Raw genomic sequence first — 15478 nt, 5'->3', positions numbered from 1 at the left:
TGGTAGTGTGGCCGGTGTTTGGTAGAGTGGCTAGTGTTTGGTAGTGAGGCTGGTGTTTGGTAGTGAGGCGGGTGTTTGTTAGTGAGGCGGGTGTTTGGTAGTGAGGCTAGTGTTTGGTAGTGAGGCGGGTGTTTGGTAGTGGGCGGGTGTTTGGTAGTGTGGCCGGTGTTTGGTAGAGTGGCTAGTGTTTGGTAGTGAGGCTGGTGTTTGGTAGTGAGGCGGGTGTTTGTTAGTGAGGCGGGTGTTTGGTAGTGAGGCTAGTGTTTGGTAGTGAGGCGGGTGTTTGGTAGTGAGGCGGGTGTTTGGTAGTGAGGCTGGTGTTTAGTAGTGAGGCGGGTGTTTGGTAGTGAAGCAGGTGTTTGGTAGTGAGGCAGGTATTTGGTAGTGAGGCGAATGTTTAGTAGTGAGACAGGTGTTTGGTAGTGAGGCTGGTGTTTGGTAGTGAGGCAGGTGTTTGGTTGTGAGGCGAGTGTTTGGTAATGGGGCTGATGTTAGGTAGTGAGGAAGGTGTTTGGTAGTGAGGCGGGTGTTTGGTAGTGAGGCGGGTGTTTGGTAGTGATACAGGTGTTTGGTAGTGAGGCTGGTGTTTGGTTGTGAGGCGAGTGTTTAGTAATGGGGCTGATGTTTGGTAGTGAGGCAGGTGTTTGGTAGTGAGGCAGGTGTGTGGTAGTGATACAGGTGTTTGGTAGTGAGGCGGGTGTTTGGTGGTTAGGCGAGTGTTTGGTAATGGGGCTGATGTTTGGTAGTGAGGCAGGTGTTTAGTAGTGAGTCAGGTGTTTGGTAGTGAGGCAGGTGTTTGGTATTGAGGCAGGTATTTGGTAGTTAGGCTGGTGTTTGGTAGTGAGGCAAGTGTTTGGTAGTGAAGCAAGTGTTTGGTTGTGAGGCGGGTGTTTGGTAGTGAGGCTGGTGTTTGGTAGTGAGGCGGGTGTTTGTTAGTGAGGCGGGTGTTTGGTAGTGAGGCGGGTGTTTGGTAGTGAGGCTGGTGTTTGGTAGTGAGGCGGGTGTTTGTTAGTGAGGCTGGTGTTTGGTAGTGAGGCGGGTGTTTGTTAGTGAGGCGGGTGTTTGGTAGTGAGGCGGCTGTTTGGTAGTGAAGCAAGTGTTTGGTTGTGAGGCGGGTGTTTGGTAGTGAGGCGGGTGTTTGGTAGTGAGGCTAATGTTTGGTAGTGAGGCGGGTGTTTGGTAGTGAAGCAAGTGTTTGGTTGTGAGGCGGGTGTTTGGTAGTGAGGCTAATGTTTGGTAGTGAGGCTTGTGTTTGGTAGTGAGGCAGGTGTTTGGTAGTGAGGCGGGTGTTTGGTATTGAGGCTGGTGTTTGGTAGTGAGGCGCGTGTTTGGTAGTGAGGCTGGTGTTTGGTAGTGAGGCGGGTGTTTGGTATTGAGGCTAATGTTTGGTAGTGAGGCGGGTGTTTGATAGTGAGGCGGGTGTTTGTTAGTGAGGCAGGTGTTTGGTAGTGAGGCGGGTGTTTGGTATTGAGGCTGGTGTTTGGTAGTGAGGCGGGTGTTTGGTAGTGAGGCGGGTGTTTGGTAGTGAGGGGGGTGTTTGGTAGTGAGGCTAATGTTTGGTAGTGAGGCGGGTGTTTGGTAGTGAAGCAAGTGTTTGGTTGTGAGGCGGGTGTTTGGTAGTGAGGCGGGTGTTTGGTAGTGAGGCAGGTGTTTGGTAGTGAGGCAGGTGTTTGGTAGTGAGGCGTGTGTTTGGTATTGAGGCTGGTGTTTGGTAGTGAGGCGCGTGTTTGGTAGTGAGGCTGGTGTTTGGTAGTGAGGCGGGTGTTTGGTATTGAGGCTGGTGTTTGGTAGTGAGGCGGGTGTTTGATAGTGAGGCGGGTGTTTGTTAGTGAGGCTGGTGTTTGGTAGTGAGGCTGGTGTTTGGTATTGAGGCTGGTGTTTGGTAGTGAGGCGGGTGTTTGGTAGTGAGGCGGGTGTTTGGTAGTGAGGCGGGTGTTTGGTAGTGAGGCGGGTGTGGGAGGATGACAAACAGCTGAGGGTTGTAACGCCCGACCTTTTTTTGCCTAACTCTTTCAGACCAGCACAATGAGAAATGTTGGTCCTGTCCGATGTGCGGTATCGGTTTGATCCTTGGCAGGTTTTTTTTAAAGACAATGGAACTTGGTCCGTTAGTTGTGACATTTCCTTATTACAATTTCCAATTATTGATATGTGGCATGTTACGTGATAAGATGTTTGTAAAACTTTCTCCATGTTAAAATATGTATTCGCATTTGTAATTGTTGTGACGGAGTTTACTTTTCCGTTTCTCAATAGATTCATTTATATTAGTTTGACGGCTTGGTGGATGATATTAAAGATTGTAGTAAGACTTACAGTATATCACTCCACACCCATTAATTATGGAGGCTGCTGTTTGGATGGTAAGGCTGTAGTATAACTCCAAACTGCATTAATGCGACTGTGTGGATGGTATGGTTTAGCGCCACTAGCGGTTGATCGGTACAAGCAGTCGAGCGCCAAACTAAGCCATGCTCCTAACACGTCACATTGACGTCATAACTCGCACCTTGGCGGCCGTAGTGTCGCCACTCAAGGCATTTCATGACCGGCAGTGAGAGGTGTCACGCGTGTTAGGACGTAATCGGTGGGTAAGTCATCAGTTTCTACTTTTATAATCATTTAGGAAATTAGATGAAACAGAAATTGTAAATAAAGTAAGATTGATGAGCAGCAGAATGAATGTTGTAGGAATCAGGTGCTTGCTTCACACAGTGTTTACACCAAGACGGTTGTTTAGCCTGTCACCGGGGAGAAACAAAGGTCTGGACGTAAACATTTATAAATGGCGTTTCAACCACTGGGGGAAACTGTATTAGCCTCGGCCTTATTTTGTTTGTGTAACAAATGCAGATATCTGCACCAACATTTTTGAAGAGTGGCAAGGAAATTTAGAAAATAGGGTGGGGCAAAGATGTTGAATACGAAAACCATATCGGCGCACACCACGCGGGCAGTCGCCATTTCACTCTTTGTCGTCATGTAGATGCAGGCCTATCATCACGTGTTTGTACTCATGTTCTTTAGGCAAATATCGCATCAATTTGCCTGACATTCAAATACCAGCATAAGAAAAACCCACCTTGTCGAACGTAAAAGAATATATGTAAATAACATAATGCTCCCTTGTCAATATATTCGTTTCTATTTTATGAAGGATCAGGCCTACTGAGTATTATAATTATGGCATTTTTCTCAGAGAAATATCGTCACATGACACAGGCTTCAAGACGAGAATAGTTGCAACAGTTTTAAAAGTTAAGAGTTTCGGTTTGGGTGTGTGTGTGTTAAAGTGTGTGTGTGAGCGCTATATATTCTGTTATGCAGACATTATGCTCCAACGAAATAACGCATCAACTTCGGGGCCATGTTCCTCGCGTCTCTCCTTCAGCGGTAGAAACTAACAGTTTCAGTCCACTAGTCTTTATAATGATAACATATAGCAAAACCTTTAAAAATGGCTAATTTCTACTAGTCCTTAGGATACCTTTACTATTGGGCAGTTTGGCAAGGACTACAGGACTAGTGCCAATCTATAACCCTGTCCTTGATGTTTTAGTATTTACGTATCCCCTTAAAATCAGTGCTAGTAACCTGTTACGTCAGTGTTATTACTTGGCTTACTGCACCTATTGTCAGATGCAATATGGACATAGGGAAACCATCTAGACAGTTGTCAATTTGTGTACAATGTTCTTTGAATTGCGATAAATACAGACGTCGAATAAACGCTACACTGGTACAACACTGTTACTACACTGGTACAACACTGGTACTACACTGGTACAACACTGGTACTACACTGGTACAACACTGGTATTACACTGGTACAACACTGGTATTACACTGGTACAACACTGGTACTACACTGGTACAACACTGGTACTACACTGGTACTACACTGGTACAACACTGGTACTACACTGTTACTACACTGGTACAACACTGGTACTACACTGGTACTACACTGGTACAACACTGGTACAACACTGGTACTACACTGGTACTACACTGGTACAACACTGGTACTACACTGGTATTACAATGGTATTACACTGGTACAACACTGGTACAACACTGGTACAACACTGGTACTACACTGGTACAACACTGCTACTACACTGGTACTACACTGGTACTACACTGGTATTACACTGGTACAACACTGATACAACACTGGTACAACACTGGTACTACACTGGTACAACACTGGTACTACACTGGTACTACACTGGTACTACACTGGTACAACACTGGTACTACACTGTACTTCACTGGTACTACACTGGTACTACACTGGTACATCACTGGTACAACACTGGTACAACACCGGTAGGGCCTGCCACACTGGTACAACACTGGTACTACACTGGTACTACACTGGTACAACACTGGTACTACACTGGTAAAACACTGGTACTACACTGGTACAACACTGGTACTACACTGGTACAACACTGGTACTACACTGGTACAACACTGGTACTACACTGGTACAACACTGGTACTACACTGGTACAGCACTGGTACTACACTGGTACAACACTGATAGGGCCTGCCACACTGGTACTACACTGGTATTACACTGGTATTACACTGGTACAACACTGGTACAACACTGGTACTACACTGGTACTACACTGGTACAACACTGGTACTACACTGGTACTACACTGGTACTACAATGGTACTACACTGGTACTACACTGGTACATCACTGGTACAACACTGGTACAACACCGGTAGGGTCTGCCACACTGGTACAACACTGGTACTACACTGGTACTACACTGGTACAACACTGGTACTACACTGGTAAAACACTGGTACAACACTGGTACAACACTGGTATTACACTGGTACAACACTGGTACTACACTGGTACAACACTGGTACTACACTGGTACAGCACTGGTATTACACTGGTACAACACTGGTACAACACTTGTACAACACTGGTACAACACTTGTACAACACTGGTACTACACTGGTACAACACTGGTACTACACTGGTACAACACTGGTACTACACTGGTACAGCACTGGTACTACACTGGTACTACACTGGTACAACACTGGTACTACACTGGTACTACACTGGTACAGCACTGGTACAACACTGGTACAACACTGGTACTACACTGGCACTACACTGGTACAACACTGGTACTACACTGGTACAACACTGGTACAACACTGGTAGGGCCTGCCACACTGGTACTACACTGGTACAGCACTGGTACAACACTGGTACTACACTGGTACTACACTGGTACTACACTGGTACAACACTGGTACAACACTGGTATTACACAGGTACTACACTGGTACTACACTGGTACAACACTGGTACAACACTGGTAGGGCCTGCCACACTGGTACTACACTGGTACAACACTGGTACTACACTGGTACTACACTGGTACTACACTGGTACTACACTGGTACAACACTGGTAGGGCCTGCCACACTGGAGGGCGCCATGTCCTTCTGGTCATAGAAAATAACGGTGTGGATTGATTCTCACAGACAACACATAGATCTACCTGATTATCATTTAAATACACAGAAGCGGCAATGAAAATTAACAAATAAATATGTAGCAATGCACCTGTGATTTTGGAGGTTGACTATTCCTACATTACTCATATGCAGACATTATGTAATTTGGCTTTCAGTGTAGCATAAACAATGTTCGTGTATGCTGTGTGTTTAGGTTCCAAAACAACATAACAATCTATTTATTCACTGTAGTCAGCTGGGCCTACTCCTACAACATTTTATCAAAGAGTGGGAATGTACTCTGTAAGTCAGCACAAAGGCAGTGTACAGCTTAACACACATAGATTCCAACATAAGAAATAGGATTCTAACGTGTTTCATGTTATTATGTATAAACACATACGGGGCACATGACCAAAAATCAAGGTGTGTGTTGTATGCGGGATTTATCCAGGATTCTGAACAAAGACAGATTGGGAACATATCGTTATTTGTTTTTTCCAGAGTTTTGTAACGTTGTATTAAGATTGTAGAATCAGTGTAATAATATAAAACTAAGAATTAAAACTCTCCCTATTTGTTGGTCCTGATATCAGTGAAATACAGGTTAGCCCTACAAATCCAAACAGACCCCTTTAAAATGGCAAATTTCTACTAGTCCTTATGATACCTTAACAATTGTGCAGATTGGCAAGGACTAAGGGACTAGTGTCAATTTCTAACGCTGATATATAACATGCTGGAATGTTTACTGACATTTGCTGCAGGTCCATATTTGTGTCATTTATAGCGATTTACCAATCACTGAACTAGAATCTACCTGATATTTATATCTCTTCTTCAAACGTGTTTAAATCGTATTCATGAGTGAACGTTTTAAGAGGCGAAATATTTGTCGAAGGACAATAAGTGTCTGAGGCCAGTTTTTATAATGCTTATTATATGCTATAGATCTATATTGTTTTCTAACAACCATATTTTGTTTCAGCTTCGAGTGATCCGAGTCAGCTGCCACTGGTGACGACACAAGATTCTGATCGACGAGGTAGGTGGGAGAACCCAGCATGTGGTAGAGAGTGTCATTGTCCAACTTTGTATGACATTTGGTCAGATCATCATGTCATATCAGCCAGATTCTACTCCCCAAATGTCCTATAAACAGTCTCTACAAGTTGATACATGTATTCTCTTATTAGTCTATCAATTTCAAACCTGTCAACAACTGCACTGATAGGACTCATAAAGGTCAACCCAACAAGCAGGTGTATAGACTCGTGGGGTGGATAACAACAATCTATAGTTGTGTTGTATTTTAATGAGAGTCATTCAATTTATTTGACAATCACTGAACTACTATATTCATACTTCTGCTATACTAAACGTATTTTAAATCAGGTCCTCAAACTGGTGGAATGGCAATAACTAGTCTGTGGCCAATATCAATAATGCTTATGTGCTGTATATAGTTTTCTAAACAACAAATCCTGTGTTTCAGCCTCGAGTGACCCGAGCCAGGATCACAGCCAGAGCGAGAAGGATCCATTGCTCTCCACTGCTTCACACGGTAGGTTGGAGAACCCAGCAGGCAGAAAGCTAACTGAACAAGCTTATGTAAAGCAATGTAAAATACATATCATATTACTTTAATAATGTCAAACAGCAATTAAAATGACTGACTATCTTCTTATAAAGCTCAGTTACACTCCCCAGCCATACACAGAATAATGTTACAACTACTGGATGTAGAAGAAAGCACTTGAACAAATGTCACGTGAATAGATTATTCTTAGTTCATTACATAAACCACTCCCCTCATCGTTATATTGTTCTCATCCACACAGGAAGTGGTTCATCATGTATCGATGTTCCTGTCACGTGTCAACACTTCCAGGTGTGAACACAGTAGATGTAGGACAAAGATGTCTGGATGTGTACAGAGTTTACTTTGTGTTACAGCGACTCCATCACAAGCAGACTACGACCTCTACTACGCCAGCGTGGCCGGGGACCTGGAGGAGGTGAAGCGGCTCCTGTCTACACCGGGAGTCAACATCAACAGTAGATTGGTGAGGAGCAGGACACCGGTGATGGAGGCAGCATACAGGGGACACAGAGAGGTGGTGGAGCTCCTGGTGAAGGAAGGGGCTAATGTGTCACTGGTGGACACGTTCGGTAACAACACCCTTCACTGCGCCTGTATGAGAGGAGATGTGGAGACGGTGAAGTATGTGCTGTCTCTGCACGTGGTGGACATCAACAGTAGAGGATGGTGGAGCTGGACACCGGTGATGTGGGCAGCACGGGGGGGACACAGAGACGTGGTGGAGCTCCTGGTGAGTGAAGGGGCTGATGTGTCACTGGTGGACGATGACGGTGACAACATCCTTCACCTCGCCTGTGCGGGAGGAGACGTGGAGATGGTGAAGTTTGTGCTGTCTCTGCACGTGGTGGAGATCGACGCCAGGAACAAGTCGGGGCGGACAGCGGCCATCATGGCGAGACTCTGGAGACATCAGCCAGTGGTGGATCTGCTCGTGTCCCGCGGCGCTCAGTGACGTCAGTGTCGTGTTTGTGTAGACGGTGGAGGGGGAAATGTTGTTACAGACAGTGACGTGGTGTGCCGTGCACGTCGTCGTGTTATATATTCCCGGATTAAGTGAGAATGTTTGTTTTGTTTGAGGAGAAATAAAACTTGTTGAAAATATTTTTAGATATTTTGTCATTTGTTGTGTTTGGAACTTCGCATAATCAGGTAAGAAAATAGTTAACAGAGTGTAAATATTGATGATGTGTGATTATTATGTGAACACTGCATCTCGTGATACAATTAGTCTGTGTTAATTGTGTGTCAGGAGTTTATAATTAATCGTGAAAGAGTCAACAAACTGTTTGTTTACATCTCGCTGCACTCTGTGACCTCAGACTGAGCCGAGGTTCGCCCAGCTGACGTGGCGCCAAATGTACAATGGCGGTGACGTCACACTGTCAAGGTCGTGCACCAAAGTGACCGGCTGTTTTCTCTGCCAAAACAGGGCGGCACAATGCAGGCTTCATGGCATATGCATACAACACATGGACTTTGTGGTAGATATAGCTTGACAAAGGCAGATACATACATTTATTTCTATTGCTGTTTGAATTTAAAAATATAAAAGCGGCAAAACCTTTTCGTGTTCATAAGAAATCGCTGTCGATTTTACAATTCCGTCTATATGATGAGCGTGTGTTCACAACATTCCCCAAATTCGATCTAGATCCTTAACACTGTATGTAGTGTGGATTTCGTGATGTTTACAGGGTTATGCAGCAATAGAAACTAACAGTTTTACCCCACCAGTCCTTACAATGATAGCATATAGTAAAACCCTTAAAATTGTCAAATTTCTTCTTGTCCTTACGATACCATAACTATTGGGCAGTTGGTAAAGACTACCGGACTAGTGCCAATTTCTAACGCTGTTATGCAGTTTTGGAAATATTGCTCAAATAGGTTTGAGTATTGTATTTTGGGGAAGAAATGACAGACAGTAAACTATAAGCGAACTGAATGTGCATCATCGTGTTGTTTGATTTATATTTTCTTGTGAATTAGTCACATGACACCGCCCGCCTCTCTTTTCTAAAGTTGTATGTGAGCAAGGTGATTATTGGGGTGTTTTAAAAATATTTCCTTACAAAATTTCCTAACTTAGACCAGGGTTCGATTCCTGACATGGGTTCAATGTGTGAAGCCCATTTCTGGTGTCCCCCGCCGTGATATTGCTGGAATATTGCTAACAGCGGCGTTAAACCATAATCACTCACTCACTCACTGAAGAAGAGAGGGTACTAGGGTCGCTTTATGTCATCAGAAACAATGATTAAATGTGAAATTGATACCCACAAAAGGCCCCTCCTCTGGGAAAAATAATCAGAAGAACCAATTTTCGAACTCAGTCTTCACAAGTATCTCTTAGACGTGCAAAACTTTCATCTATGTAACTTCAGTAGTTTCTCAGAAAACGTGTCCCCATTTCACTCAGTATGAACGCAGTGTGCACGAAGTATGCACGCAGTATGCACTGTTGAAACGCACGGTCTGGAAGTCTGTAAAACAATAAAATACACCAATTTTCGTACTCATTCGAGATCATGACCTGTAACATCAGTGTGAAAAGCTTCATTTCTCTGGACAGACGGACGAAAGAACGAACTCCGTTCCTATATCCTCGGCCCCACTCGGTGGTTTGTTTGTTGTTTAAAGTCGCACTTAGCAATATTCCAGCCATATGACGGCGGTCTGCTAACACAACAGTCTGGGACGGACAATCCAGTGATTGATATCATGAGCATCGATCCACGCAATTGGGATTGATGACATGCATCAACCAAGTCAGCGAGCCTGACCACTCAATCTCGTTAGTCGTCTCTTACGCCAAGCATGGCTGGCTGAAGACTCATTCTAACCCAGAATCTTCACGGGACTATTACAGTTATAAGCTAGGTTGACACGTGATAATCCGTAGTGTGGTTGCAACACACGATCCATGTTTGTTGTTTAACGCCGCACTCGTCAATATTCCAGCTTTATGACGGCGGTCTGTACGTAAACCAGTCTGATCCAGACAATCCAGTGATTATGAGCATCGATTTATGCAAATGGGGTACGATGACTACATCAAACAAGTCAGCAAGCCTGAAAATTCGAGTTTTTTCTTGTTACATCGATTATTTTCTCTTTGCTTCGATGTTTTTCTCGTTATTCGATTTTATTTTCGTTATTTCATTTTTAAGGAGAAATTTTGAATTTAAAATATAGATATTCTGCCAAAGTGGCATATCATTAGGCTTTCGTAAACACATGTGAACGCTGTGCGAGGATTATGTTCACAGCACTGGGGCTTGTCACGCATTCATTGGCAGCAAGGGCACTGGCGGGGTTTTTGGGTGGTCAGACTCGCTGACTTCCTGGATGCATATCATCGTCTCCTAATTGCGTGGATCGATGCTCCTGATGTCAATCACTGGATAGTCTGGTCCTTACTCGGTTATTTACAGACCGCCGTCATATCGCTGAAACAATATATTGCTGAGTGCGTCGCTAAACAACAAACGGACAAACATAGTATAATAGTACTGACCCGTAACGGATCCGATTGTCTTATCTTACCGTTTTGATTCGCTTTCGTGGCATTATGATTAAGAGAAATCGATTCGAACTTTTTCCGCTTTTTTATAAATGTTTTACAGAAAAAGTTGTTTCTAAAGTCAACTTTGTACACGGGATATTTCAGAAATAACACGACAGGAATGGCGAAAACCAGTCGATGGCACAATAACATTCTCTGTAAGCGTTCATTTCGCTCTTTTTAGCATAACGTTAGTGTTTTCAAACGTTTCATTTCTTTGTCAAATGTCAACTTTTTGTGTGAAAAGTAATGAAGACACATTACTACTATGTTTTGAACCGGTGCAGAAAGAAAAGAAGAAAATTAAAAACGAATAAACGAATTGATCTGTATCATTACTGTAGTATATAAACAATCGTGTGTGTAATATGCCGTGTTTGTGTTGTGTTTACCTTAATCCTCTATAAGCTTCCCGTTTAATTAATATATTTGTAGCAAATGTCAATGCCAACAGCAACCCAAACATCCTCGAATGGTGTAGAATAAGACTTTAGCAATCCATGCTTGCCGTAAAAGGCGTCGATGCTGCATGTTATCATATCCCAATTGAGTAGATGCTCATGATATTAATCATATGATATAATGATATTATTGGTCCAGACTCGATTATTTACAGACCGACGTCATATAGCTGAAATATTGCCGAGTGCCGGGTTCAACAACAAACCAACTAATTGCAGGAAACTGAATGAAGCAGTGGTAAAATCTATCCATACATACAAACCTTGGATATCCTTTGGGTATACAAATTATACACAATTGTCTATTTTGGTTGAATGAAATATACAAAATTGTATTTTGGGATTTTCCGTTGTGTAACCACCTGATTTAGCCACTTGTAATCAAACTTGCTCTTTCTACCACGATTTCAAAGAGCGTGCAACGCTTGGTCAGAAGTTGTTTTATCAAGGTTACAACATTCAAGGTCTCAGTGAAGTTTTCAAACAGTGCTATGGTAAAAATGTGGAGGAGAGTTCCAAATTTGACACATCAGTGCCAAAAACGATGTCCGATGCAATTCCCTATTTTGACTTGTATCATACGTTCTCATGTTTCTTCAGGCGAAAACTTGACTTGCCTGTGTATGTGTTTGTGACGCGTGTCACTGATTCGCTCACCTTTTCGCGAACACCTGGCATCATCACTATTTGATAGTTATTCATAAACATTTCCCCATGATATAGTCGGAATCGTACAATCGGTTCTGCTTATGGCGGATATTTCTTATGGATATGGAAACGGATTTGTCGCTGTTATTTCAAATGTCACCCAGAGATTAGGCGTGCCTGGCGGTGACTTGGAAGCACAACAGGGCGTATTGCTTGACGTCGGGGCATTGGTAAGCGTTATTTAACTTTAAACTAAAGTGTGTTTTTTATGAGCACGAGATAGCTAACCAATCATTGTGCGCTGTTCACATTACAAGAACAAGTGTGTGAGTATAATGCTCCCAACAAACAAACAAACATCCAAAGAGAGCGCCACGCATATTGAAGTGAACATATTGTAATCTAAACAATAGCGAAGATCTGTATCTTTCACCTGTCCGACCCACACCTAGCCAGCTGCGTTCCTGCGATTCGTTCACACCGAGCCAGCTGCGTTCCTGCGATTCGTTCACACCTAGCCAGCTGCGTTCCTGCGATTCGTTCACACCTAGCCAGCTGCGTTCCTGCGATTCGTTCACACCCATCCAGTTGCGTTCCTGTGATTCGTTCACACCTAGCCAGCTGCGTTCCTGCGATTCGTTCACACCTAGCCAGGTGCGTTCCTGCAATTCGTTCACACCCATCCAGTTGCGTTCCTGTGATTCGTTCACACCTAGCCAGCTGCGTTCCTGCGATTCGTTCACACCTAGCCAGCTGCGTTCCTGTGATTCGTTCACACCCATCCAGTTACGTTCCTGTGATTCGTTCAAACTCATTCCTGATTCAGACTCGACATTCACCTCAAACACACACTTACTTCCCGTTATCTTGCCATTAACCACTTGCATTGCTCTCTTTTATCAAGTAACTTTTATTTCTAGACGTGTGTTTCGGAAAGGCATTTCTGCAGATCACTCAAGAAATAGACATGAAGGAATATCACAGTCAGCGAAAGGTTCAACCCGACGTCGATAAGCACGCTGACGGGCATCTGGGCATTGCACATCCTGTCTGTAACTAGCTACCGTCCCTCACTGCACATGTGGTCATCTGGGCATTGCACATCCTGTCTGTACCTAGCTACCGTCCCTCACTGCACATGTGGTCATCTGGGCATTGCACATCCTGTCTGTACCTAGCTACCGTCCCTCACTGCACATGTGGTCATCTGGGTATTGCACATCCTGTCTGTACCTAGCTACCGTCCCTCACTGCACATGTGGTCATCTGGGTATTGCACATCCTGTCTGTACCTAGCTACCGTCCCTCACTGCACATGTGGTCATCTGGGTATTGCACATCCTGTCTGTACCTAGCTACCGTGGGGGGTGGGGGTCGGGGGTGGGGATAGGTGGGGGATACCAATATCTCAGCCCCTATGTAACATGCTTCCATTTAGTATTCTGTATCGGATAACACACTGGTCCAGACAGATTTTGATAAACAGGAATAGTGGTTTTATTGTCATAATTCAATGGAATTAGTGTTTAACCTACTCAAAAGATTTTAAAATGAATAAATAACATGGTTTTTATCAACGTTTCACTGAAAATTATAATAACACTTAAATGAAACAAAATGTTTGCCAAATTCAGACTGAACCCCCTGACACTTCACGCACACAGCTGCAAGCCTGGTTCCCATCGGGAATCGGGTGCAGAGGCGTCCTTCGTGCAATAGAAAAGGTTTAAGGTATACGGGGAAGAGTGGGAACGAAAATCTAAACTAAGCCTCTTTTCTTCTGAAGGCCACGGGGAACGGGTGGCCCAGTCGTCTAAGGCGCCGCGATTCGCTGTGCAGAGTAGCGTCCCTTGGGCACGCCAGAAACAGGACTTTCCCCCCACATTAAGCTGACACGCCGCGATATAACTGGAATAATGTTAAAAGCGGCGTTAAACCAAACCCACTCATCCACTCACCTCCATTGATAGTAAATAGTGCTAACAGAATTTTAACATAGTCAACACCATAGTTAAAAAAAACATTGCAGCACTGCTCTCATTCACTATTGTCACATGGGAATCAGATCACTTTGTGTACAGCTGGAAGTTTGTTGAGTCGACCTTTACTTCTGATTCTCAGCTTCATACTTGCGGCGGAGTGATTCCACCTGTTTTCACACAGCCACTGATACCCCAAGGTTCAAGCTGGGCACTGAACGCTATCATAGCACAGTCATGCTTAAGGGTATATCCAATCATAAACGGCCCGTGAAGACGCCGGTGTAGAATAGGTCATCTGCAACCCATGCTTGCCGTAAAATGCGACTATGCTTGTCGTAAGAGACGACTTACAGGATCAGGTGGTCAGGCTCGCTGATTTGGTTGATGCATGTCATCGATCCCAATTGCGTGGATCGATGCTCATGATATTAATCACTGGATTGTCTGGTCCAGACTCGATTATTTACAGACCGCCGTCATATAGCTGGGACATTGCTGAGTGCGGTGTTAAACAACAAACCAACAAACCAACCAATCCAATCGTAAACGTTCAAGTGGAGACGAAGAAGCAGTAATGGACCAATCACAAGCCAGACTCATTTCCTGAAACTACATAGGGCCTGTGTGTGTGTGTGTGTGTGTGTGTGTGTGTGTGTGTGTGTGTGTGTGTGTGTGTGTGTGTACTATGCTAAGGACAGTCTGCATGCAATAGACGGAATTGGATATTCAATTAATAACAAACATGTAACAAATGCCATAAAAACTGTTTAGAATTTTTCAAAATCATAACTTTGTTATAAACTGTATGTTTAGAAACTCCTCTCTCACACGCCATATGTATAGTGTAAGATTGGATAAGTTTTAAAATTTGGAAAATTTATTATAAATTGTAAACGTACATATTTATCCTATCTCACACTACGTTAATAGCGTGAGAGATAGGATAAGTATAATATATAACACTTTTATTACATTGTAAACCAATTCATAAATATCCTGTGAACATCTGTCCAATGGCTACTGATTAAGAGGTGATTTTTTTCAAAAAGAAAAGTCTACTTTATCGCAGCCATGGACATGTAGAAAACTGAGAGTGAGAGTGAGAGGCTAACAGTAAACATGACGACAAACAGATCATATCTGCTCACATTGATGTCAAGGAAAGTCAGTAAACTCCCTTGCCTCTGGAAGATGAGCTGAGCAAAAACATATATTTCACTGCCATTTCCTGAAGGATAAGACATAGAAATCATGACATTCCACCAGGCACTTCCAGTCTGATATGTTGTATTTACCACTGCAATACCTCCAACAAGATAAAAGTGGCCTGCATTAAGCTGAAGTACACCACTTCCTGTCTGATATGTTGTATTTACCACTGCAGAACCTCCAACCAGATAAAAGTGGCCTGCATTAAGCTGAAGTACACCACTTCCTGTCTGATATGTTGTATTTACCACTGCAATACCTCCAACCAGATAAAAGTGGCCTGCATTAAGCTGAAGTACACCACTTCCTGTCTGATATGTTGTATTTACCACTGCAAAACCTCCAACCAGATAAAAGTGGCCTGCATTAAGCTGAAGTACACCACTTCCTGTCTGATATGTTGTATTTACCACTGCAATACCTCCAACCAGATAAAAGTGGCCTGCATTAAGCTGAAGTACACCACTTCCAGTCTGATATTTTGTATTTACCACTGCAAAACCTCCA

General features: G+C 43.5%; 1 protein-coding gene across 1 annotated transcript in view; it reads left to right on the top strand.

Annotated features, from left to right (window-relative positions):
* Window positions 1-8205, top strand: part of LOC139441819 (multiple epidermal growth factor-like domains protein 10) — an 81733-nt gene extending 73528 nt beyond the window's left edge. Inside the window, exons 12-15 of the mRNA XM_071222576.1 lie at window positions 6492-6548; window positions 6999-7067; window positions 7460-7731; window positions 7930-8205. Of these exons, the coding sequence (XP_071078677.1) occupies window positions 6492-6548; window positions 6999-7067; window positions 7460-7731; window positions 7930-8058 (527 nt within the window). The 3' untranslated portion in view covers window positions 8059-8205. The remainder of the gene's footprint in view (window positions 1-6491; window positions 6549-6998; window positions 7068-7459; window positions 7732-7929) is intronic.
* The last annotated feature ends 7273 nt before the right edge of the window (window positions 8206-15478 follow it).

The sequence above is a fragment of the Haliotis cracherodii genome, unplaced genomic scaffold (assembly GCF_022045235.1).
Source record: "Haliotis cracherodii isolate W230 unplaced genomic scaffold, xgHalCrac1.p SCAF_45, whole genome shotgun sequence".
In the NCBI taxonomy this organism is placed as follows: domain Eukaryota; kingdom Metazoa; phylum Mollusca; class Gastropoda; order Lepetellida; family Haliotidae; genus Haliotis; species Haliotis cracherodii.
This window is presented reverse-complemented; position numbering and strand designations above follow the sequence as displayed.